The sequence below is a fragment of the Caloenas nicobarica genome, chromosome 2, assembly GCF_036013445.1.
Source record: "Caloenas nicobarica isolate bCalNic1 chromosome 2, bCalNic1.hap1, whole genome shotgun sequence".
Lineage (NCBI taxonomy): Eukaryota > Metazoa > Chordata > Aves > Columbiformes > Columbidae > Caloenas > Caloenas nicobarica.
In genome coordinates this window covers 33660672-33680451 of record NC_088246.1, presented here as the reverse complement: position 1 = coordinate 33680451, position 19780 = coordinate 33660672, and the positions used below count along the sequence as shown (strand labels likewise).

At 39.7% G+C, this 19780-nt stretch overlaps 1 protein-coding gene across 1 annotated transcript in view; it reads right to left on the bottom strand.

Moving 5' to 3' along the window:
• Positions 1 to 875: 875 nt before the first annotated feature.
• Positions 876 to 19780, bottom strand: part of ABCB5 (ATP binding cassette subfamily B member 5) — a 35510-nt gene continuing 16605 nt past the window's right edge. Inside the window, exons 15-28 of the mRNA XM_065628615.1 lie at positions 16735 to 16896; positions 16037 to 16276; positions 13910 to 14056; positions 13376 to 13480; positions 12521 to 12598; positions 11316 to 11399; positions 9155 to 9358; positions 8203 to 8303; positions 6657 to 6797; positions 6000 to 6156; positions 4136 to 4333; positions 2750 to 2956; positions 1592 to 1738; positions 876 to 1073 (exon numbers count right to left, since the gene is read on the bottom strand). Coding sequence (XP_065484687.1) covers positions 876 to 1073; positions 1592 to 1738; positions 2750 to 2956; positions 4136 to 4333; positions 6000 to 6156; positions 6657 to 6797; positions 8203 to 8303; positions 9155 to 9358; positions 11316 to 11399; positions 12521 to 12598; positions 13376 to 13480; positions 13910 to 14056; positions 16037 to 16276; positions 16735 to 16896 — 2169 coding nt within the window. The remainder of the gene's footprint in view (positions 1074 to 1591; positions 1739 to 2749; positions 2957 to 4135; positions 4334 to 5999; positions 6157 to 6656; positions 6798 to 8202; positions 8304 to 9154; positions 9359 to 11315; positions 11400 to 12520; positions 12599 to 13375; positions 13481 to 13909; positions 14057 to 16036; positions 16277 to 16734; positions 16897 to 19780) is intronic.

Genomic DNA, 19780 nt, shown 5'->3' with positions numbered 1-19780 from the left:
TAAAGGATTTCATATTGAAAATCACTTTTATTTTTTTGAAGAAAAGCTATTTACATGGCTGACATGAGTCCACTCCAAAAGAAGCCATTCTAACTCTCCTGCAGGACTTTTGAAATTACCCTGATGGATGCAAAGAGTGATTAAAATCTGTTAGGTCAACAATTAAAAAAAAATACTAAATAAAATAATAAAATATCTTTTATGTCACTTTATCCGTATATAGAAAGCTTGTACCTATTACAATTATTGTCTGAAACAGAATATTTGATCTCTAAGAAATGTGTGAAGCACAGTAATATTAGAAATGTAGTGGGGAATGTAGAAATGTAGTGGGGAAAAACCCCAACAAGCCCTTGCATGTAACCCATTATCTCTAAATTTAATACAAATGCCTATATTTGGAATCTCAGCAGTCAGTAAGAATGACAGTCATCTTTAATTAAGACGACTTTATGGCTGCATCTGGCTGGTGAAGAAATCCAAGGGGCAAGCACAAGCTCCAACTCACTGCTTATTCATGGTACTTAACCACTGTAATACTCTGGTACTGCCTTGGTCTACGGCACATGATATGGGCCAGGGTTTGGGGGAGCAACAAGAACACGGTGACCCACTTCAGCCATGGTGTGGATGAGACTACTTCACGTCTCATTCCCTCCAGATCATACGACCCCCCCAACTGCCCAGCAAATTCAGCCCCTGGGACTCCCCCATGCACCTTCCACGACCCCTCCCCGGGCATGCACTGCTCATCCCCACAGGTGTGTGAGGCAAAGGCTACACTGGCTACAGCAACCAGGCTGCAATGCACGGTCCCTGCTCCATCAACACAGATACAGCCAAAAAAAAAAAGTAAAAAAAATGTGCAAATGGTGCTAATTAGAGACTTGTGCATTTACAAGGGCATAGTATTGTCCTTCCTTTGCCAGTAACTGGCTGTGGGTGCCCTGCTCAACCACCCTGCCGTTCTGGATCACCGCAATGATGTCTGCAGTCTGTATGGTCGTCAGGCGGTGAGCAATGACGATGCAGGTTCGACCTTGCCGGGCGTTATCCAGAGCTTTCTGGACGATCTGCACACAGATGTCATGAAAATGCTGTTAGCACCTGGAAAGCCTTCACTTGTCATAGGAAACACATTTGATTTCTTACTCTTTGTTATCACCTGAAGATATTTCCCATAGATATACAAGGCAGTGCATGCACGAGACCCTCACTCAACAGGGTTTCTCACTGAGGTCAGAGGGACTGATCAAACAAGCATGAGACATTGAGAAGTGGGTTCTTGGGGATCCAGTTTGGGTCAGAACATGAATTCAGTATTTAGCATCAAATACAGCTAAAGAGTATCAGCTCCTCATGGTGTTTTCTACTTAAAATCTTGCGGTTTTCTACTTGTTTATTTAGCAGATATGCACAGCTTCCTAGTGTCATTCAATTCAGAGTCTGCAGCTGGAAAAGCTGCCGTGATACACACACCCCGTTGTTTCACAGCTGAGCATTTGCAACATGTTTGCCTTGATTTTATTTTACAGAAAGCAACTAGCCAAGTACATAGATATATATATTTCATACAATAATCATTACTCACCTTTTCACTTTCTGTGTCAAGAGCAGAAGTAGCTTCATCAAGAAGCAGAACGGCAGGATTACGAACCAGAGCACGGGCAATTGCTATTCTTTGTTTTTGACCTCCAGAAAGTTGTGTTCCTTTCTCACCCACTTGGGTATTATATTTCTGGATGTTAAAAATTAAAAAAGAAGGCCTGTGAATACTGTTAGAGAAGGAAGATTAGAAAAGCAAAGTTTTATGTGTGGCTATAAAAATGATTAGGTATTTCCACCTTGAAAAGAAAAAATAGTGCAAGTGGTTTTAATAAAGCTAAGGTTTTATAAAGACCTCTAGTATAAACAGTTATATGTACAGCTTTATAGTCACATATATCTATACCTGGTCTGAAAACTTACTTCCCTAAAGACTGGAATAGGTGTTCAATGGTGCCACCAGCAATATAGTGATAAGTTGTCCACAAACACCTGCTGAGGAGCATATGATTTTAAGAGTAACTAGAGATTTAGTGCTTCATGACATATACATGAAGAACTTGATCCTGCATTACTAGTTAATAAAGAATCCCAAATGTCATTAGTAGTAATGAAGATGAAATAATTTGCAGCATCATTGCATCCTTTTCAAGTTACACAGAACTACAGTGAAAACAAACTATCAAAATATTTTGCCTTGTTAGAACCAAAATCTTGGCAGGCATGAAGGTCAAGGGCTGTGTCATTCTCTTTTGATTTATTGCCCCTTCATATTTTTTAAGAAACACTCCGGATGCATGCACATCCAATTAGAAATAGAGCATTTACTTGTACTGAATTATTTGAGAAAAAAAAAAAATCTTGCTAAGAGTAATTTGAGAAGTTTCTGCTGTCAAATTAAAAAATATAAAAAAAATTGTGAGGACTTACTTGTACATAGAGTGTCCTCTTATTTCCCTCCCCTCATATTCTGTTTTGTCTACCCCTATATTCATTGGAACGTCAGTGCCTTTATTTGAATAAAACAAGGAGGATTTATAGCTTGAAATACACCGACATTTTTAAACATAAATCCTATATTTTTTCCTACTGAGGGAAACAGAAATGTTTATTTTTTATTTCAATAACATGAGTGTTACCTCAATTTCTCTATATCATTCCAAATCTCTAATCTCACTGTGAAGAGAAGGTCACTATCTCTTACCTCTGGCAGTTTTTCAATGAAGGAATGAATGTTAGCTGCTTTAGCTGCTTTTTCAACTTCCTCCTGACTAACCACCCTACTGTTGTCTCCATAGCGAATATTTTCAGCAATGCTGCAGTCAAACAAAATGGGCTCCTGTGACACCAGGCCAAATCTGGACCTCAGCCATTGTAAATGCAAAGATCTGGTATCAAATCCATCTGCTAACTAGAAAAAGCAACAGACAAATTACGCCAAGTTGACTACAGAGCTCAACCACAGATACACACTGTAAACAGGAAACATGAATTGTAAGAGGAAGCCTGTTACGTGTTAGATTCCCAGCTGAAACTAAGCAAATTTTGCATGTAAAATGGAAAAGAACCAGCAGTATAGATCAAGTATTTCCTTTCATTAGTTTTTAATTTTGTCTGTGTTTTTGCCTCCATTTCCCAGCAGACAGAAACACAGTGTAGATTGCGGGCTGTTCCTGCAGTCCTTCCAGCCCTACTAGACCACAGAAAGCACTGGGAACCTCATGGAAAAGCCTGTCTTGAAGAAGCTGAACACAGCTTGTTGGTGACAACTAGCAGTAAGACAAGGCGTAATGGGTTCAAGAGGTTCCACTTAAATTTGAGAAGAAACCTCTTCATAGTGAGGGTGCCAGAGCACTGGAACAGGCTGCCCAGGGAGGTTGTGGAGTGTCCTTCTCTGGAGACATTCAAAACCCGCCTGGACACCTTCCTGTGTAACCTCATCTGGGTGTTCCTGCTCTGGCAGGGGGATTGGACTAGATGATCTTTCGAGGTCCCTTCCAATCCCTAACATTCTGTGATTCACAGCTCTAGGCCTTTAACTCAATGTTAAAACCTCCAAAGAGGTTTCCTTGGGCTTTCTATACCCATGGATGGCGCCTGCATCATAAAGCTCGTTGCAATCCTCCAACGGTGATGCAGTAGCATCCGTGTGGGATTACATTTGTACTATCTGAAGTATGTATCTATGTCCCTAATATGTGAATTCATATTAATGAGATGACTTATATACTTGACAAGCAAATGACATGAACACAATGCCCCTACGTGACCAGGCTGTGAGCAGCTTTGGGGAGGTAATGCAGTGTGACCCCGTCATTCTCTTCCCTATTGAGATGAGCGCCCTGAGCCACCACAGCGTGCCAACGTGGGTGGCCATGCTGGCATGTGTGTCTAACGCAGGGAGCAGGCAATGACAGGGGTCTTGAGGTTGCCTACAGCTCCACTGGAGCCACAACCTCAGTAACCCACACCTCTTAAAAAAGGCATTTCTCCAGAGGTATTGCTACAATCATTTAAAGCCTCTGAAACTTTGGAAGACAGAGTTCTGTAGATTTAATTGTTATTGCTAGCCACACAAGTCTATTTTTACCACTTGTCCTTCCACTGGGTCGTAAAATCTCTCCAAGAGCTGAATGGACGTGCTTTTGCCACAGCCACTGCCTCCTACTAACGCCAGAGTCTGTCCTTTGTTAACCTTCACGTTGAGTCCTTGCAAAACCTGAACTTCTGGCCTTGCTGGATATACAAAATGGATGTTTCTGAATTCAATGTTGCCTTCGAAATTGCTCTGAAAAGTAATAGAGTTCACATGCTCATATTAGTGTTTATTAGCTTTAACTATAATAACATTTGTAAGACTTGATTATTGAAATGAGAGAACTTGCAAGAAAGTTTAGGAGGGTATTTTCAAAACTGCTTTTGAAGTTTTTTTATATTACATATTGGATTGAGTGTAGTATCATTATTTATGGGATGATCTGCAGATGTAAATTCCTAGATCCTTCTGCAGAAAGAGTTCTATGCCATTTCTTGTATATTTTTTTTACTTCACATTTGAAAAGAACATCTTTAGACAAATAAACAATGCTAACATTTTTCCTTTCTGACACATGTAATTGAGGCACTTCTACTCTTGATATAATCTCTGGCATTTGCTTTCCTGATCTCACATTGCAGATAGCACAATTTGAACCAATGTAACACAAGATCAAGATCAGCTAATTAGATATCAGCGCTAAATTATTTGGGAGGTAATTTACAGACTGTAGGACAAGCTGTGTTTTAAACAGCAATTATAGTTGTTAATTAGCCATTCTAGCCAGGTTAACTTCTAAGCACAAGTGGAAAGAAGGGGGCACACATCAAGACTATTACCTCTCCTATCGTTTGGGGTAGGAGCCAGCCCTATGTCCATACCATCAGCACCACCAGCACAGTGCTCTCATAGCAGCTGATGATCTAATTTAATGGGCTCAAAGCTTTGCTTTGCAGAAGTCACAGGCATCATTGGTATTTGAGTCCAGTCTATATTAGCAATATTTTAATTTAAGTTTTATTTTACCAGATACCTTCTGCCAAATCTTTCAATGTCTGTGCTGGAGGGCCCTGGTTCAAGAAGATAGACAAGTGCGCTCACAACTTTAAAGGCTGTGTATGAGCTTCATGTTATAGAAACTGGATCATCATTTCCTGAGTAGGGTCTACCGTCTAAAACCTACACAGGAAGTACATTTTAAACTTAGATGGATGTACAAATGTAATCTTTCCAGATCATGTAAACAGAAAGCATTTCATGCAGAAATTTGAGAAGTGCCGAGGTCAGTTTCCTCAATGACAATTTTGTTTTAGATGTGAGTTTTTTGGATTTTTTGGGTGTGATTTTTTTTCCTGTTGTCATTTTTTGTTTTTCTTGTTGTTCCCCCTACCTTCTCACCTCCCCACCAACTTTAGAGCAAACCAGATTATTCATTAAGGTAGTTTTGACATCACAAGAGCACATTTTACTTGTAAGAGTTTCCAAAGTTGTAGGAGGATGGATTTCAGCAAAACTGTTCTGTCTCTGAAGGAGCTAGTCTCTCTTATCTACCTAAATGGTAGAAAAATCCACTTTTATTTCGTTTCTCTTGTAAACCCTTACAAAGGCAACACTACTGTGAGTGCAACTGACATTGTTAACGTTTTCCTGAAACCATCTAAGAGGTGGGTCAGTACAATGAAAAGTAATGTTTGTTTTTAGCTCATTCAGAACAATACTACATTTAAGAGCATACACTTCTGACCAAAAACCAAAAAATATGACCCATTAAAAATAACAAGGCAGTACCACTATTTTGTATAATGTCTGTCTTTTGTGATATCCTAAAAAAATCCACCAAACTATGAATACAATTTTAAGACAATAAATCATTAACAATTTATTTTGTTTCAAGGTTTTTTTCTGAAAAAATACCTACCAATTTTTCACCTTCTTCGCTGTAACTGTCAATTATAGGTTTTCTGTCCAAAAGTTTAAAGATTCTTTGAGCTGAAATTTTAGACTTGCCATAATCTGGTGCTAGGGAAGCAGATTGACCAACATTCATAGCTGCAAATATGATGGAAGAGAAGACTCTAAAAAATATGAGACAAAGCACCAGCACTTATTTCAGGTAGAACAATGGGTTGTTTTCCTCATGTTTAAAGTAAACCCTCAAAATAAACTTTTTAATCATCTTTAGATTATGACATTTCTAGAGCTCCTCACCCCCCAAGATGTCATCCAGAATTAGGAAGTTCTGTTTATTCCTAGAAGTACTTTATATATGAGCAGTGGTGTCACATCACCTCTCTATGCACTACCCTCTGCCTGGAAGGAATGTCAAACAGCAAAGGCTTCTCCAGAGTAGGTGTGCTGAGCACAGCCACACGCTTGCTTCTTCACTGCCCAAACACACACCTTTCCCCAAAACAACCCTTCTGCCCAAACTGCACTCCCAACCAATCTGAATTCCTGAATTTCTACACCCCATTACCTCTGTAATTAGATGAAATAATTTGCATGCATTGAAACATTGAAACCACTGTGCGTGTTATTTTTTTTTTTTGTTTTACATTTTATAAAGTATACTCACATAAATACATTTTCAAAGTTGGTCAGACAACGGGCAATGAGCCATGCCCCAAATCTGAAGACTGCTGCATTAAGAAAGTAGTTTGCACTCTGAGCTACTCCGTAGGTAAATCCATATAAAGGAGCTTTTGTCAGAGAATCTCTGATAAAGGAAGAGATTTTCCGTAAACAACTTGTAAAACAGAAACAGCAAACACTGGCTGGGGGATGGCCAGATTTCTGAGTTAAAGCTTTCAAGCAATACAACTCACCCCCTGAAAACACAACAAACAAGCTCAGAATATGTGCACATGCAGAAACAACCACTGCCAGACTCTAAAAGCATCCTGCACTGTGGCATGGACCTGCCCTAAGGACAGAAAGTTAGAGAAATGAGATCTTTCACCCTCAGTTGTGCTATCTTAAATCTCTTCCTTTGCTTTACTGTATCAGGGCAGGTCACTAGAACACAGTAAAACCAAACCAAAACAACAAAAAAGCAAAATCAAACCAACCAACCAACTACCACATGTGATCCATTTTATTAAGAAAACAAGCAGGCTACAGCCCAGGCTAAGAGCTGCCTGTGGTTTTCCACCAGGTTTTCCCAACCGAGCAGAGACCTCTCATTCTGACTCGGAATAGGGATGTATTGCTGGGTATCCCCGCAGGGGTTTGGACTAAGCCTCTATTTCTCAATCCATCCTTCTGGAGAAGTTTCATTTTGTGTAGCTAATTGAATGCACACTGAATCAGAATCTGAAGTACTCTCTGTCCTCATGGTTTAGGATGCTCTCTGAGGAAACAGAAATCTCCTTTCTAGTCTGAGCTGTAAATCTGAGATCTTTGACAGTTCAGGTGAACATCCTGTCCACAACTGGGAGTATTACCAGTTCACTAGAAACTGAATTTTAACACTGTTTTGGCTGAGGACAGGTTATATAATGCATTACTTTCAATTCCTTCTTTTATGTTAGTTACCTTGAAGGAGGAAAGAAACAAATTGGATTTTGGGCTATTTTGTTTAAATAAAATGGAGTTAGAAAAAATCTGGCATCCCTGATGATTCAAATGTGTTTTAATGGAAACAAGACAGTGAGATGTGGTGGGTCAAACAAGGGAAACATATGACGTTCGTTTCAAGGTTTCAAAGTCATATGAGGGGAATAAAGCTGGTTTATGTTATAAAGAGTGTGGTATAAGAGTTAACTGTCAGTTCCTGCATTAACTAGTATCAATCAGGTATACTGCAGATATATATATATATATATAGCGCCTATATTCTAGGCATACACAAGCAAACACAATATTCTGTAACACATAAGCAGAGAGTGCAGTTTATAAAGTGTTTGCATAATGACAAGGCTAATCCTGCAAATATTCTTTCACTCTGCATTTAAGAATGTGTGTTAAAATATACCGCTTGAACACATTTTAAAACTATGTAAATGGTTATTGATATCCTTCCCAATCTTGTGGGTATTGTATAGTTTTCAAGAAATGTATTTATAATAAATCTGAAAGACTAAAATGTACAAAGAAAGAATTATTACAGAAAAAAGTCCCACCTATATGGACCATTCAAACTTGTAACATATCTTTCAAAAAATAATTCTTCCTTGGCCAGCGAAGCTACAGTTCTTATGTTTTCAACTGATTCTGTTGAAATCTAAATTGGGAGATAAAACAAATAAGAGGTAATCCCTTACAATTGCAATCTACAACATACCTCCTAAACAGTGTCTCTTATCTAGCATTTATTATTTTAGATCAGAAAGTGTTTGCTTAAGAGAGCAGATTGAGGTCTTGTTACCAGGTGACGGAAAGCCCAGAGCAATGAGATTATTCACCCCACAATCGCAAGACAAGGGGAGGCTGAAGCCAACAACGTATTTGAGTTCAGAACCCTGGGCCCACATGCAGGAAGCGTCAGCAGCCCCTGCCCTAACCCCTGGGCTGTGATTCCAATTAGTTAAACCTTATCCAATAAAATAGGAACAAACTCCAATCATCTGGGCACAGCTGGCACTTTCACATGTACTATTCTGTCTCCTGGAAGAGCACTATCTGGTGAATGAAGACAGTAGCCTGAAACACTTCTGCACACTAATGGTTTATATTTTATAGTGGAATAAAAAAGCAGCAATGTCAGGGCTTGGTGGCTCAGCCCTGCGATGCCTCTGGCTGCAGCACAGAGCAGTGCAGAGTGACGCTGCTCACCCCAGGCACAAGGTGCAGCAGCTCCGGGGCTGCTGCTGTTACAACTCTCTCTGCCCAGAAATTCACTGTGGAGGCTTTCAAATGCATTTTTATAACCTAATTTACAGATGTTTTGTGTTATCTATGTTTTGCTTTTCTTGGAGATATTATAAACATTCCCTTCGTCCCCCACCCTGTCCTATCCTCTCCTCTCCCCACTTCACTTATCTTGGATAATCGAGTCAGCTGTAACACAGCTACAGTGTTGTCCTTAAAAGTGATCTCACACCATAACCATGTAGTTAAAATTGGAGAACTTACTCTTCCAGCTTCTTCCAAAGCTTTTTGATCCTTGGCGGCATGACCAGACACAGCGCTAACACTTGCAGCATTTGCAGCAATAATGAAAGGAATGCAGGCCAGGATAAGCAAAGTCAACTGCCAGCCGTATATGAAAGCAATAATGATGGCAGTCAGAAGGGTACAGACAGTCATAGTCATCAGTCCAAGTCGACTTCCAGTTGCCTAAGAAAACCCCAGAAACCCCCAAATATCTGTCATTAGATTCTCTTTTTGTCACTTATATCACCACTTGAAATTGCTACACAGTCAAGGCCAGTGGTTCAGCTGGAAAAATGAAACCACACGTGGTCATGTGTGTGGACATTATGCACCTATTTACGTAACTGTTCCTAGATGCTCCTCTTACCTGCCAGCATTCAGGCCTTCAAGAGAGGTTAAAGGAGTCTAAACAGTTGGTCATGGCAGTTGTTTAATGAAATACATATCTGGGACTTCTTACTCTACCTGAGGAACAAGAGACTGTGGCGACTGTCACAGTAGAGCACGTTGACGGGTGGATGCCCAGCATTAGGCAAGAGGAGCTTCTAACAACAGTCATCCATTGACCCAGCCCACTAATGGTGGTGGAAACTACTCATCTTCAGGTTCTTACACTGCTGCACCTGGGGTTGTGTTCTCAGAAAAAAAAAAACCCTGAATCTGGCCACTCTGCACAAATGCTTTATCTCAGCAGGGTTAACAAGTGGGAAAGATGAACTCCTGTCTCCCCGCAGCTTAAGTAACCTTTTCATCAAGAACTTTTAAAATGAGAGATGATTAGCACTCAGCATCCGGGTGGGCTCTGTTCTACAGAAAAAAGGTCTGAAAACAGCCCTGTGGAAATAGTTCATCTTCCAAAATTTGTCTTGATGGAAAAAACAAAAATCCTTGGATGGGAAGAAAAATTCTTCTGTCTTTTGCCAGACTCCTGCCCTGAAAAGACTTTTCTTGTTCAATAAAATTTAAAATAGTAATAATTAAACCAATGCCAAGGTGAATTGTTGCCATGTGTTCTAGGGCCTGCACATAAAGATGGATTTGGAAACTTCAGCCAGCGCAGCATGAAGCACAGTACTTATTTACTGATACTCTGTAGTACTGCAAAGGACACGATAGCTTTGGAGAGCAATTCATGCCTTTAACTGGCTTTTGTAGTTGGGGACCCTGTGCACCCCTCTTATCTCCTGCCCTGATAGGGTGATATAGTTTAATGCCACTGAAACAAACTGGAACTTTTAGAAATGAAAATGACTAAGTTTTGTCAAAGGCTATTTTCTCACTACTAGCTCATAAGGAAGGAGAACAGGAGAGAGAAACAAAAGTCTACTGAGACTGAAAAACCTAGGTATTAAAGGGTTTTTGATGCACAAATTTGAAGGACAGAAGGACATTAAACCAGAAAACTTTTCCCCTACAAGCCTTGCAGTGATTCCCCCTCCCCACATTTTTTTTTTTTTTTTTTTTTACAGGTAGAAGGGAAGAAACAGAGACATTTGGCAGATCATCAGGGACTACTGATGAGGTGAGCAGTAGGAAGAATTACATAGAATGTGCCATATTCTCCTGCCAGTGGCCATCTGTCCCATAACAGCACCTGGAATCATTCCCTCCTTTGGTCATCATGCTCCCTGATGTACTTTATTAATGCTGGGCCATTTCTTACCATTTGGCCTGCTTGTGTGTGAAGCACATTTGGTGGGAATAGGAAGAAGAATTATCTTCATTAAGGTCAGTAAAGCTTTGTATCATATGCAGATGCAACTTCTTCATAGTACTCAAATGACACCCATCACAGAGAGTAAAAACATAGGGTCTACCGATTCTGGTCCCCAGCACATTCAGATTTCACTTTGCATGGTCAAATGGTCTACAGTTATTATATACTTAGCTTAAAGATTTGAAGGGAGGGAAATGAAAGTTACATGAACATCTGCTTGATTTTTTTCATAGTTCTCATAAATTATCAGCTGGGAAGCCATTTCCAAGGTGTCAACAGCATGCTATATAAATACACCTGCCAGTCTGTGGGGCAGATTTACTTCCTTGTGTTCTGAAATAATCTCAGTATCCTGTGGCAACTACAATTAATATTTGTCAGTAAAAAAAAAATTAAAAGACAAACAAAAAAAAATCAGCATACCCCTTTGACTTGGGAAGCATCTGTGGCAAGCCGAGTTAGCAGAACACCAACAGCATTTTTCTGATCATCATACCATCCAATATCCTGCAAGAAAAGACACTGTTATTAACTTTTCTTTAAAAACATTACATGTTCTTACCATATTTCAGATTTATCAGGATTACTAATAGAGTGAAGAAACATTTCCTGCTCAGGTAGCATACAGGGAAATGGAAGCACAAGTCATGATGGTTAACTGTAATATTTCTCCTCTGCAGTCAGCATCTTCCAAGTAAACTAAAAGAAAAAGCCTTGAAAGTACAATTCTGTTGTGAACATCTAATTGATCACAATAAAAGTGTTATTAGCTGTAATGTTCTAATGTGCCTATTTAGAAACTTTTATTATAAATCCCATTCAATCAGTCCTTCCTTGGGCCTAAAGAGGTTAACTTTTCTCTTTTTATAAATTATCTGTTCCAGTAACTATAGAAAAGCAATTGTTTATCTATATTTGTACATACAGAAAGGAAATGAGGCCCTTTTACCTCCAAAGGCTGCGGCAATTTTTTTTCTAGTCACTAATTTTTCCCTGTCCTAGTCCCTTTCAGATGTTTCTATGGACAAACAGCTTCTTGATCCCAAATGCTTGTGTGAGGTGTCAAGTTATGCATTTTCAGGACTCCTATGCAAGTGACACGAAATTGCACAAATTAATAGGAAGGGTTTAACACAAGTAACTTTGTTCTTCTCATAGGTAACGAGGCAATAGAGCAATTTGATTTTTTTGCAGTAAAAAATTATCAGATTGTCTGCTTGCTATGGATTGCAGTATGTAGATTTAAATTTAAAGAACTAAACAGATTAGACTTAAACCTATATATTACATACTTGCATCATGACTACTCAAGCCAGGGGAGAGTAAATGTTTTTGGTCATCCTTGCACACACAGACAGCTGCAAACTGCTCATATTAGTGTGTCAGAAGTGTGCACATTTGCAACAACACTCCTTCAAAATTAGACTATTTGCAGTAGAGGCACTGAGCTAAACTGTACATGGGACAGGAGACTTTTGGAAAAATGTGTACGTTTTTCTAAGCTAGTAGTAGAAGAGACGTTTTAGTTTTCTTTCCTATAGACCACACAATTGCAACCCAATGTGTACCTTGTAATAGTCTGCAAAAGCCATCTGGCTCTCGTGATAGACTAGCTGCATAATTCATACCTGCTGAAGTAATGCTCTGAAGGACAAAGAGCGAAGTCTCATTGTTAGTAATTCCCCGGACTTCCCAAACATGAATCCCTGGGGGAGGAAGGAGAGTCACATTGTCTCATCTGATGCTTTAACTCTGTTTATAAAGCCTCAAAACAAAAGCAATGACACCAAAAGTCTCCTACAAGCCCCTGTGCACATGTAAGTCTTGGGAAAAGTGCCATTCACATTCCTGGAACCTGAAACTCTATTTTCCCACAGAAAGGAAGCAACATGGCACAGAAGGCAGGCGCTTTGCTGTAATGCCTTATTCGTATGCCTCAGCAGCATCAGAAGATAAATCAGCCTATCTAGTCATTGGTCTCCCTACTCTGACTGCTACCAGAGACATTCTCTCACAGCAGTCAAACCAATAGATTTTATGATATGGACATCAATGTGCAGTAAACATTTCCTGCAAGTTGTGGAGCAGTCATAAGAGGATAGCAAACGATGGAGTTTGATGCTATGAAAAAGAATGTCTGCTATGGAAAGAGTGTATTTTATACTTTGGCAAGAGCCTACAGACTGTCAGTAAGAAACGTCAGTCTTAACTTTGACTTAAGGCCAGACCCTCATCTTTGATTTCAATCATGCTGAATCCACATCGCCTTCAGTGGCTCATTTAAAGCAACAGCAAATATGGACATATGTCTTCAAGTAAACACATCAATAAAACCCACATATCTCAGGAAGAACCCTGGCATTTCTGCATGTTTTTGTAAGCTCTGATTGGTGTTTTGCTTCTCAAACTGCATTGACATGAGTTATACCTGCAACCTGCTGGGGAGTTAAGAACTTCTAACATTTCAGTGTAGTGACACTTACCTGGGCTATGTATGCTGCTAAGGTAATCACTCCAAGTAAAAGAAACATTAAAGAAAGCACCAAAGTGTTTTTACTCCTCTTTTCTGGATCTATTTCTTGAAAAGCCTGTGCAAGGAAAAAAAAAACCACCACCACGACACACACAAAAATGAGTACACAGACAAGGAGTGCCAGTTACATAAACCAGCCTTCGTTTCAAGAAACTTGTCTACTTCAATTTCTCTTAGCAATTATCCTGGATCCTGAAATCAGGCTGCAGTCAACTTTCTTTTGAGAGCCAGAAAGCAATCCAGCTTTCCATTTAACCTACGTCTCCCTAATTTGTTCATCCAGCTCCAGCTATTGTTCCTCCTTTCCTCTGCTAGTCACACACAGTTCTACCAGGTTCTGCCTCTAGTGGGTCACTTCAACATTTAACCCTTTTTCTTTGGATCCACTTATACGAGTGACTCCCACCCAGAGTCTTACATAGAGACAACTGGCTGAGCATCAGGGAGACTCAGGACTGCAATTTCCTTTTGCAAAAAAACTTACCCCAATGATTTTTCCAAATATAACAGCAAATGCAGGGTGGACCCCACCTGAGATGGCAGCAGCAATCACTCCCAGCAGTACATACAGCCACTCAGGCTTGTTCAGAGCCAGGATTCTTGAGTAAGGCACAGCAGGGAGATTTTCTTCCTACAGGAAAGGGAAGGCTGCAAGTTTTCCTTGGAAACATGAAATTCCCCAGACCGTGGGTGTTCATTAGGCTTTGAGTAGTGAGCTGTCTTGGTAAACTACTGAAAGCCCTCTCTGTGCACTTGGAGTGAGCAAACATGCTGGAGATCTGCAGCTCTGCTCTTTCATGTCCCAGAACTTCAACTGCACTGTAACAGTTTGGAGGCAAAAATGTAACAAAAGGCTAAGTCATCAAGGGGAGAAAGGCCAGGACAGTTCCTTGAAAGTCAGATAGGACTTTCAATGCTCACCATGAATAGCAACTTTAACACTTGAATCTTCATAAAGAATAGAAGGACTCACTGTTCAGAGCACAGAAAAGATTCCTTTGGTTCAGCTAAATGCTAGTGGGCTGGCAGTAATGCTACCGGGTAGAGAGGTCATCTTTCTCTTTTGCAAACTATAGCCTATGCATCATTACCAATAGCATGAAAGAGGCATATGTGATAGTCAGTTAGCCTGAACCTCCTTTGAAAGTACAAAAAATTGGCCTGTTCTGCTTTATTAATTCATTCAAGCATCTATACCTCCACAGGGGGCATTCTGGAAAAGCAAAAGAATGAAAACATTGGAAGGGAGACAAAATATTAAGCAGGAAGAGAAGTTGCTTTTGCTTCCTGGTTATGTTATCCCAGGTTTTGTATGCTGAATGAGGGTGGCTAAGCCTCAACCCTAAAAGTGAGCAGAACTTTCTGAAATAATGACAACAACTGGATGATTTGTTTCTTAATTTTTTGTGAATGTGATGAATATTGAAGTCTTGAATGTGAACACCCACTACTTTCTCTGAGGTCTTAAGCAGTGTTAAGAAACAGACAAAAGGTATCTTTTGAAATTGCATAACTTTTTTGTGATAATAGCAATGGATCCAGCTCCTTTGTACTATTTGAAATAGCTGTTAGCTGGAAGGTATATTTCAGTGAGAAGAAATATTGATAGATACGAATTACACCAAGGCTTCCAGAGTAATTTTAAGCAATAAGATACTGTATTACAGAGGAGATCCTAACTTCCATAGATTTAAAAGGATCCATGGTTTTACTTCAGAATTTACGTTTTATTTCTTCACTTCAAGGGCCTTGAAGTCAGGTTAAAACAAACAAACACCAAAACATGCCAATCAACTCTTCCAATATATTTCATGCAAAAAAAATGCTTTAGTTCAAGCAGTACAAAACAGGAAAAAACAGAATCAAGTTTCTATTGAGCTGCTTCCCCAAAGTCTGATCCAGAGTCCACTAGAAATCTGGTCCTATTGATTGCCATTGAGCAAGTTTTACTCTGCTTTGACAAAATATAGTTCTGTTTCTAAAACCTTAACTTCCTATATGACTTTTATTTCTATATGACATTTGTCACCTAAAGTGTTTTATCTGAATAAAAATACCCGGAACAGGATGTTTTAAAGCCTATACTAAGACAAACAGAGAGAGAAAGTAATGGTTACTTTACTTAGAATACACTTCAAAATGTTGAGGTTTTGATATTTTTTGTTTGACATAAAGGTAATATGATATTCCAAAGTGCATTTAAACTTGGTATGCACAGCCCAGGGATTACATTATCCACCAGTATTTGCAACAGTGAGTATCCGGAGGAAAAGAGTTCTGCGAATGAAAGCTCACAACTCATGTTAATTAGATAGAATTAAATAATCAGTAACACTAAAGTAATATGCTTCATTTTATGAAGCATAACAAATCAACAACACAAACCGCCTCCACACTAAGTCAATAGTGTTAAAATGAAGTTTTTGGTAAGACGTGCGTGATTATCCCCATATTCCTAGGACAAATACTCAGCCTGGTGAGTACTGACTGTAATAGCACTAGAATAAAGGTTGCATTGCAGCCAGCTCTCTAGAAATAATTAAAATTACATGCTTTGTGTTTATGCTTACATATTATCACTAAAATTCGAAACTATAGTTTTAATACCAACCTCCAGCTCTTTTTTTTCCTTTTTTCTAGAGGGCTTTTTCTTAGAAGAGCACCTCTTGCTCTTGTATCTGCTGGATCTTCTTCGAATGCTGCCTTTTCCAGGGATCACCGATTCTTCAAAATGATCTTGAAGGGTCAGCTCCTCCACAAGATCATTCATGTTATTTTCCTCATATTCCTCAGCCTCTGCGTCTTCAGTTTCTTCTGATGTCTCACCATCTTCCACATTATTGCTACAACTCTAGTGAGAATTCATGATATACAGTCACAAGACATTTTGAGCAGGGAAGGAGGAAGGGTAAAATTTGTTTGTCATGAGTACTGCTGTTTCAATCATGTGATCCCTGTTGCCTATAGGCCACATATATTTCAGTGTGTAATGGCAGTAGACTATTTGGTTCTGATTTTTTTTTCTTTAAGCAGTCTATGGAATCTATCTGGAATCTAACAATTCTGTGGTTATGCCATAATTATGTTGTCCGTACCTTCTACTCACTTATGTTTTTGTCATATTGGATTGCATAAATGTGAAACACTTATAGGTAAAACCCCTAGAATTCCAAGCCTGTGTCTGTGCCCAGACTAGAGCAACTGAGCAGCTGCCAGCTGGACAACATGCAGGACTTACAGACAGAAAATGGCTCCAACATACCAGCATTTCACAACTTTGTGAAAAGAAAATAAATAATTTGCCCTTACCTGCTGCGTTACGAGAGAATAGTAGAGTCCCTTCTGCAACATGAGTTCACTGTGTGTTCCTTGTTCAACCATGACACCTTTCTCAAATCCAGCAATAGTGTCGGCAGTCCTGATGGTAGACAGTCTGTGAGCAATCACAATAGTCGTACGGCCAGTCCGAGCCTTACAGAAATACAAAGGTAATTTATATTAAGACATGCATGAAAACAGCACAGAAAAAAACCAGTTATTTTAGGCATTTATAATATATATTTTTGTTAAAATCTAAATTTTAGAAATAACTCCTTCTTCTGAAAACAAAGACTTTTCCTCTGGTTTCATGTCTCTTGTTTAATAGTCTAAGGACACTTTTGCTTGTCTAATTCAGGCAGAGAATACCACATTAACCTTATTAATGCAAGTATTAAAGGCTATAATTAAAGTTACTTGACTTTCTACCAAACTTGAACTGTTTGAGTTAAAGTTGCCAATAAAGTGTTTCCATGTGTGTGCACACATGGGAGGGAAACGCAGTGAGAATGTAGTTAGATCTTTCTCAAAATAATGCTAGGATAGCTAATATATAAAGCAATGATATTTTCTTTAAATACTGTCCATGCATATTTTTGAAGTATAACATTAGCACGACTTCTGACAAGACTTAGCAAGAAAGCATAGAGTAATGGAGCACATCTGGGATCAGAAATGAGTTTTAGCTACTCCATAAAGCTCTCTCCTAGTCTTTTGAAATAAGCTACATCCCAAATTGTCAGCTAATACATTCTCCGTAGGGGCTTGCTGGGATTTGGCAGTAAGAACCACCGAAGCCTGCGGGTTGCATGCTCCATCCCTCTCCAGCTCCCACACAGACCACTGGCACACAGAGTCCTCATGCAGCAAGTGAGCACAGGCCAGCTCGTGGCTGCTGGAGAGAATGGCCTCCCACCTCCCTGATGCCTGGAGCAGATGGTGGCCTGAGGGCAGGGGGACAAATCCAAGGAGATGTCACGCAACAAATATATTCTACAGCCAAGGAACCTGCAGTGTGCCAAGTTAGCCAAAAAGGCCAACAGCATCCTGGTGTGTGTCAAGAACAGTGTGGCCAACAGGACTAGGGAAGTGATGGTCCCCTTGTACTCGGCACTGGTGAGGCCCCACCTTGAATCCCGTGTTCAGTTTTGGGCCCCTCGCTACAAGAAAGACATTGAGGTGCTGGAGAGTGTTCAGAGAATGGCAACAAAGCTGGTGAGGAATCTAGAGAACAAGTCTGATGAGGAATGGCTAATAGAACTGGGGCTGTTTAGCCTGGACAAAAGGAGGCTGAGGGGGAGACCTTATTACCCTCTACAACTATCTGAAAGGAGGTCATACTAGGGAGGGCATTGGTCTCTTCTCCCCAGTAGCAAGTGATAGGACAAGAGGAAATGGCCTCAAGTTGTGCCAGGGGAGGTTTAGATTGAATATTAGGAAAAATTTATTCATGCAAAGGGTTGTTAGGCATTAGAACAGGCTGCCCAGGGAAGTGGTTGAGTCGCCACTCCTGAAGGTGTTTAAAAGACACGTAGATGGGGTTCTTAGGGACATGGTTTAGTGCCAGAGTTAGGTTATGGCTGGACTCTGTGATTGTGAGGAGGGTCTCTTCCAACCAAAATCATTCTATGATTCTAAGTTACTTGCTACAGAAGTTGTACATCATATGGGCAAAGGAACAGGCATGGAGAAGACAAGGACAGTTTCAGTAAGTGAATAATTCCATGGAGATCTGGATTCTTCCCCTACTCATGCCGTCAAGTTTTCATGGGACTGATGGGAATCACTCAAAGCCTGTCACAGGAGATCTGTCTTGTTGCTGTTTTTGTGCCTGTGCCCTAATGTGGAGAGCCCTCACGACTGCAGCTGAGAGCTACAATCAGAGCAAGCAAAGTGCTTTAAAAGATGCAAAGTTTTCTGAAAAACATCTGCATATGACTGCTCAGAAACATTGTGCATTTGTGAAGTTATTATCTCTGCTCCTCACCTGTAAAAATAAACAATATTAGCACTACTTTTTCCACTCAGGGGTGCTGAGAATAAATTTGCAAATCCCATTTGGAGACTAAATTAATGAACATCAAAAAGCTGTGAAAATACAAATAAGTTATGATTCAGGGCTCATTTTGGTGTGTTCTGGGAACATGCTGAAGGATGACTCCTTAACAGAGTGATCTCCCTTGATGTTATACACGAAATGAAGCAAAAAGCTTCTGGAAAAGGTTAGTATTTGATCATGGAATTAAAGAAGGTGCAGAAGAGGGATAAATTAAACACTAAAAGATTGCTACTTCAGCTATAAGTTCACAGCAATAGTACTATACACAAACTCGATTAGATTAATAGTATTGATATAGATGTGGGTGCAAAAATAATATCAGTACAGTTGTGTGAATTTAGCCAGCAGCTACATTTTACCTCAGATTTAAACCAACTGCCAGTGAAGGTGGTAAATTCTGTATTTCTCTTGAGCCATGCTTGTAACTCACATCTCTCTGTTCATAACTACTGAAATGAAAGGCAGGATTTTTCGCTTAAATATTAGACAAACGAAACAACATTCCAGCCCAACTATGAACTTCTTTTTTAATCAAAGCCTCCAGGCTGCACTATGTCCTGGTAGAAACTGCTGATGAAGGAGGGCTGCAAGGAAAGGACCGTGAGTTGGTGGCACAGAGGCTCAGCTACAAGCTCAGGCAGCTCTGCTCTGCAGTAGTGCACACCCCAGAGCTGTGAGGCTGATAAAAAGCATGAGGGTAGCAGACACTCAGTATTTGTAACTGGCTCTGCTTTTGTTCTGTGATTTGCGTTTAGTCTCTGTAGAGAAAGAAAATGCTTAAATCCCAAGAGCTTCCTGAAAGTTATCAAGCAACTGTTCAATGAAGAATAAATGCTAGGAATATTATATTATATTAATTATACTGTATTATACTAATTATACTATATTATATATTTCTGTTATTCTACCTGAAAAAGATCATTCAGTCCTCATACCTTGCCCTGATAAGATGCAATCCATATTTCACCAGCAAATAAA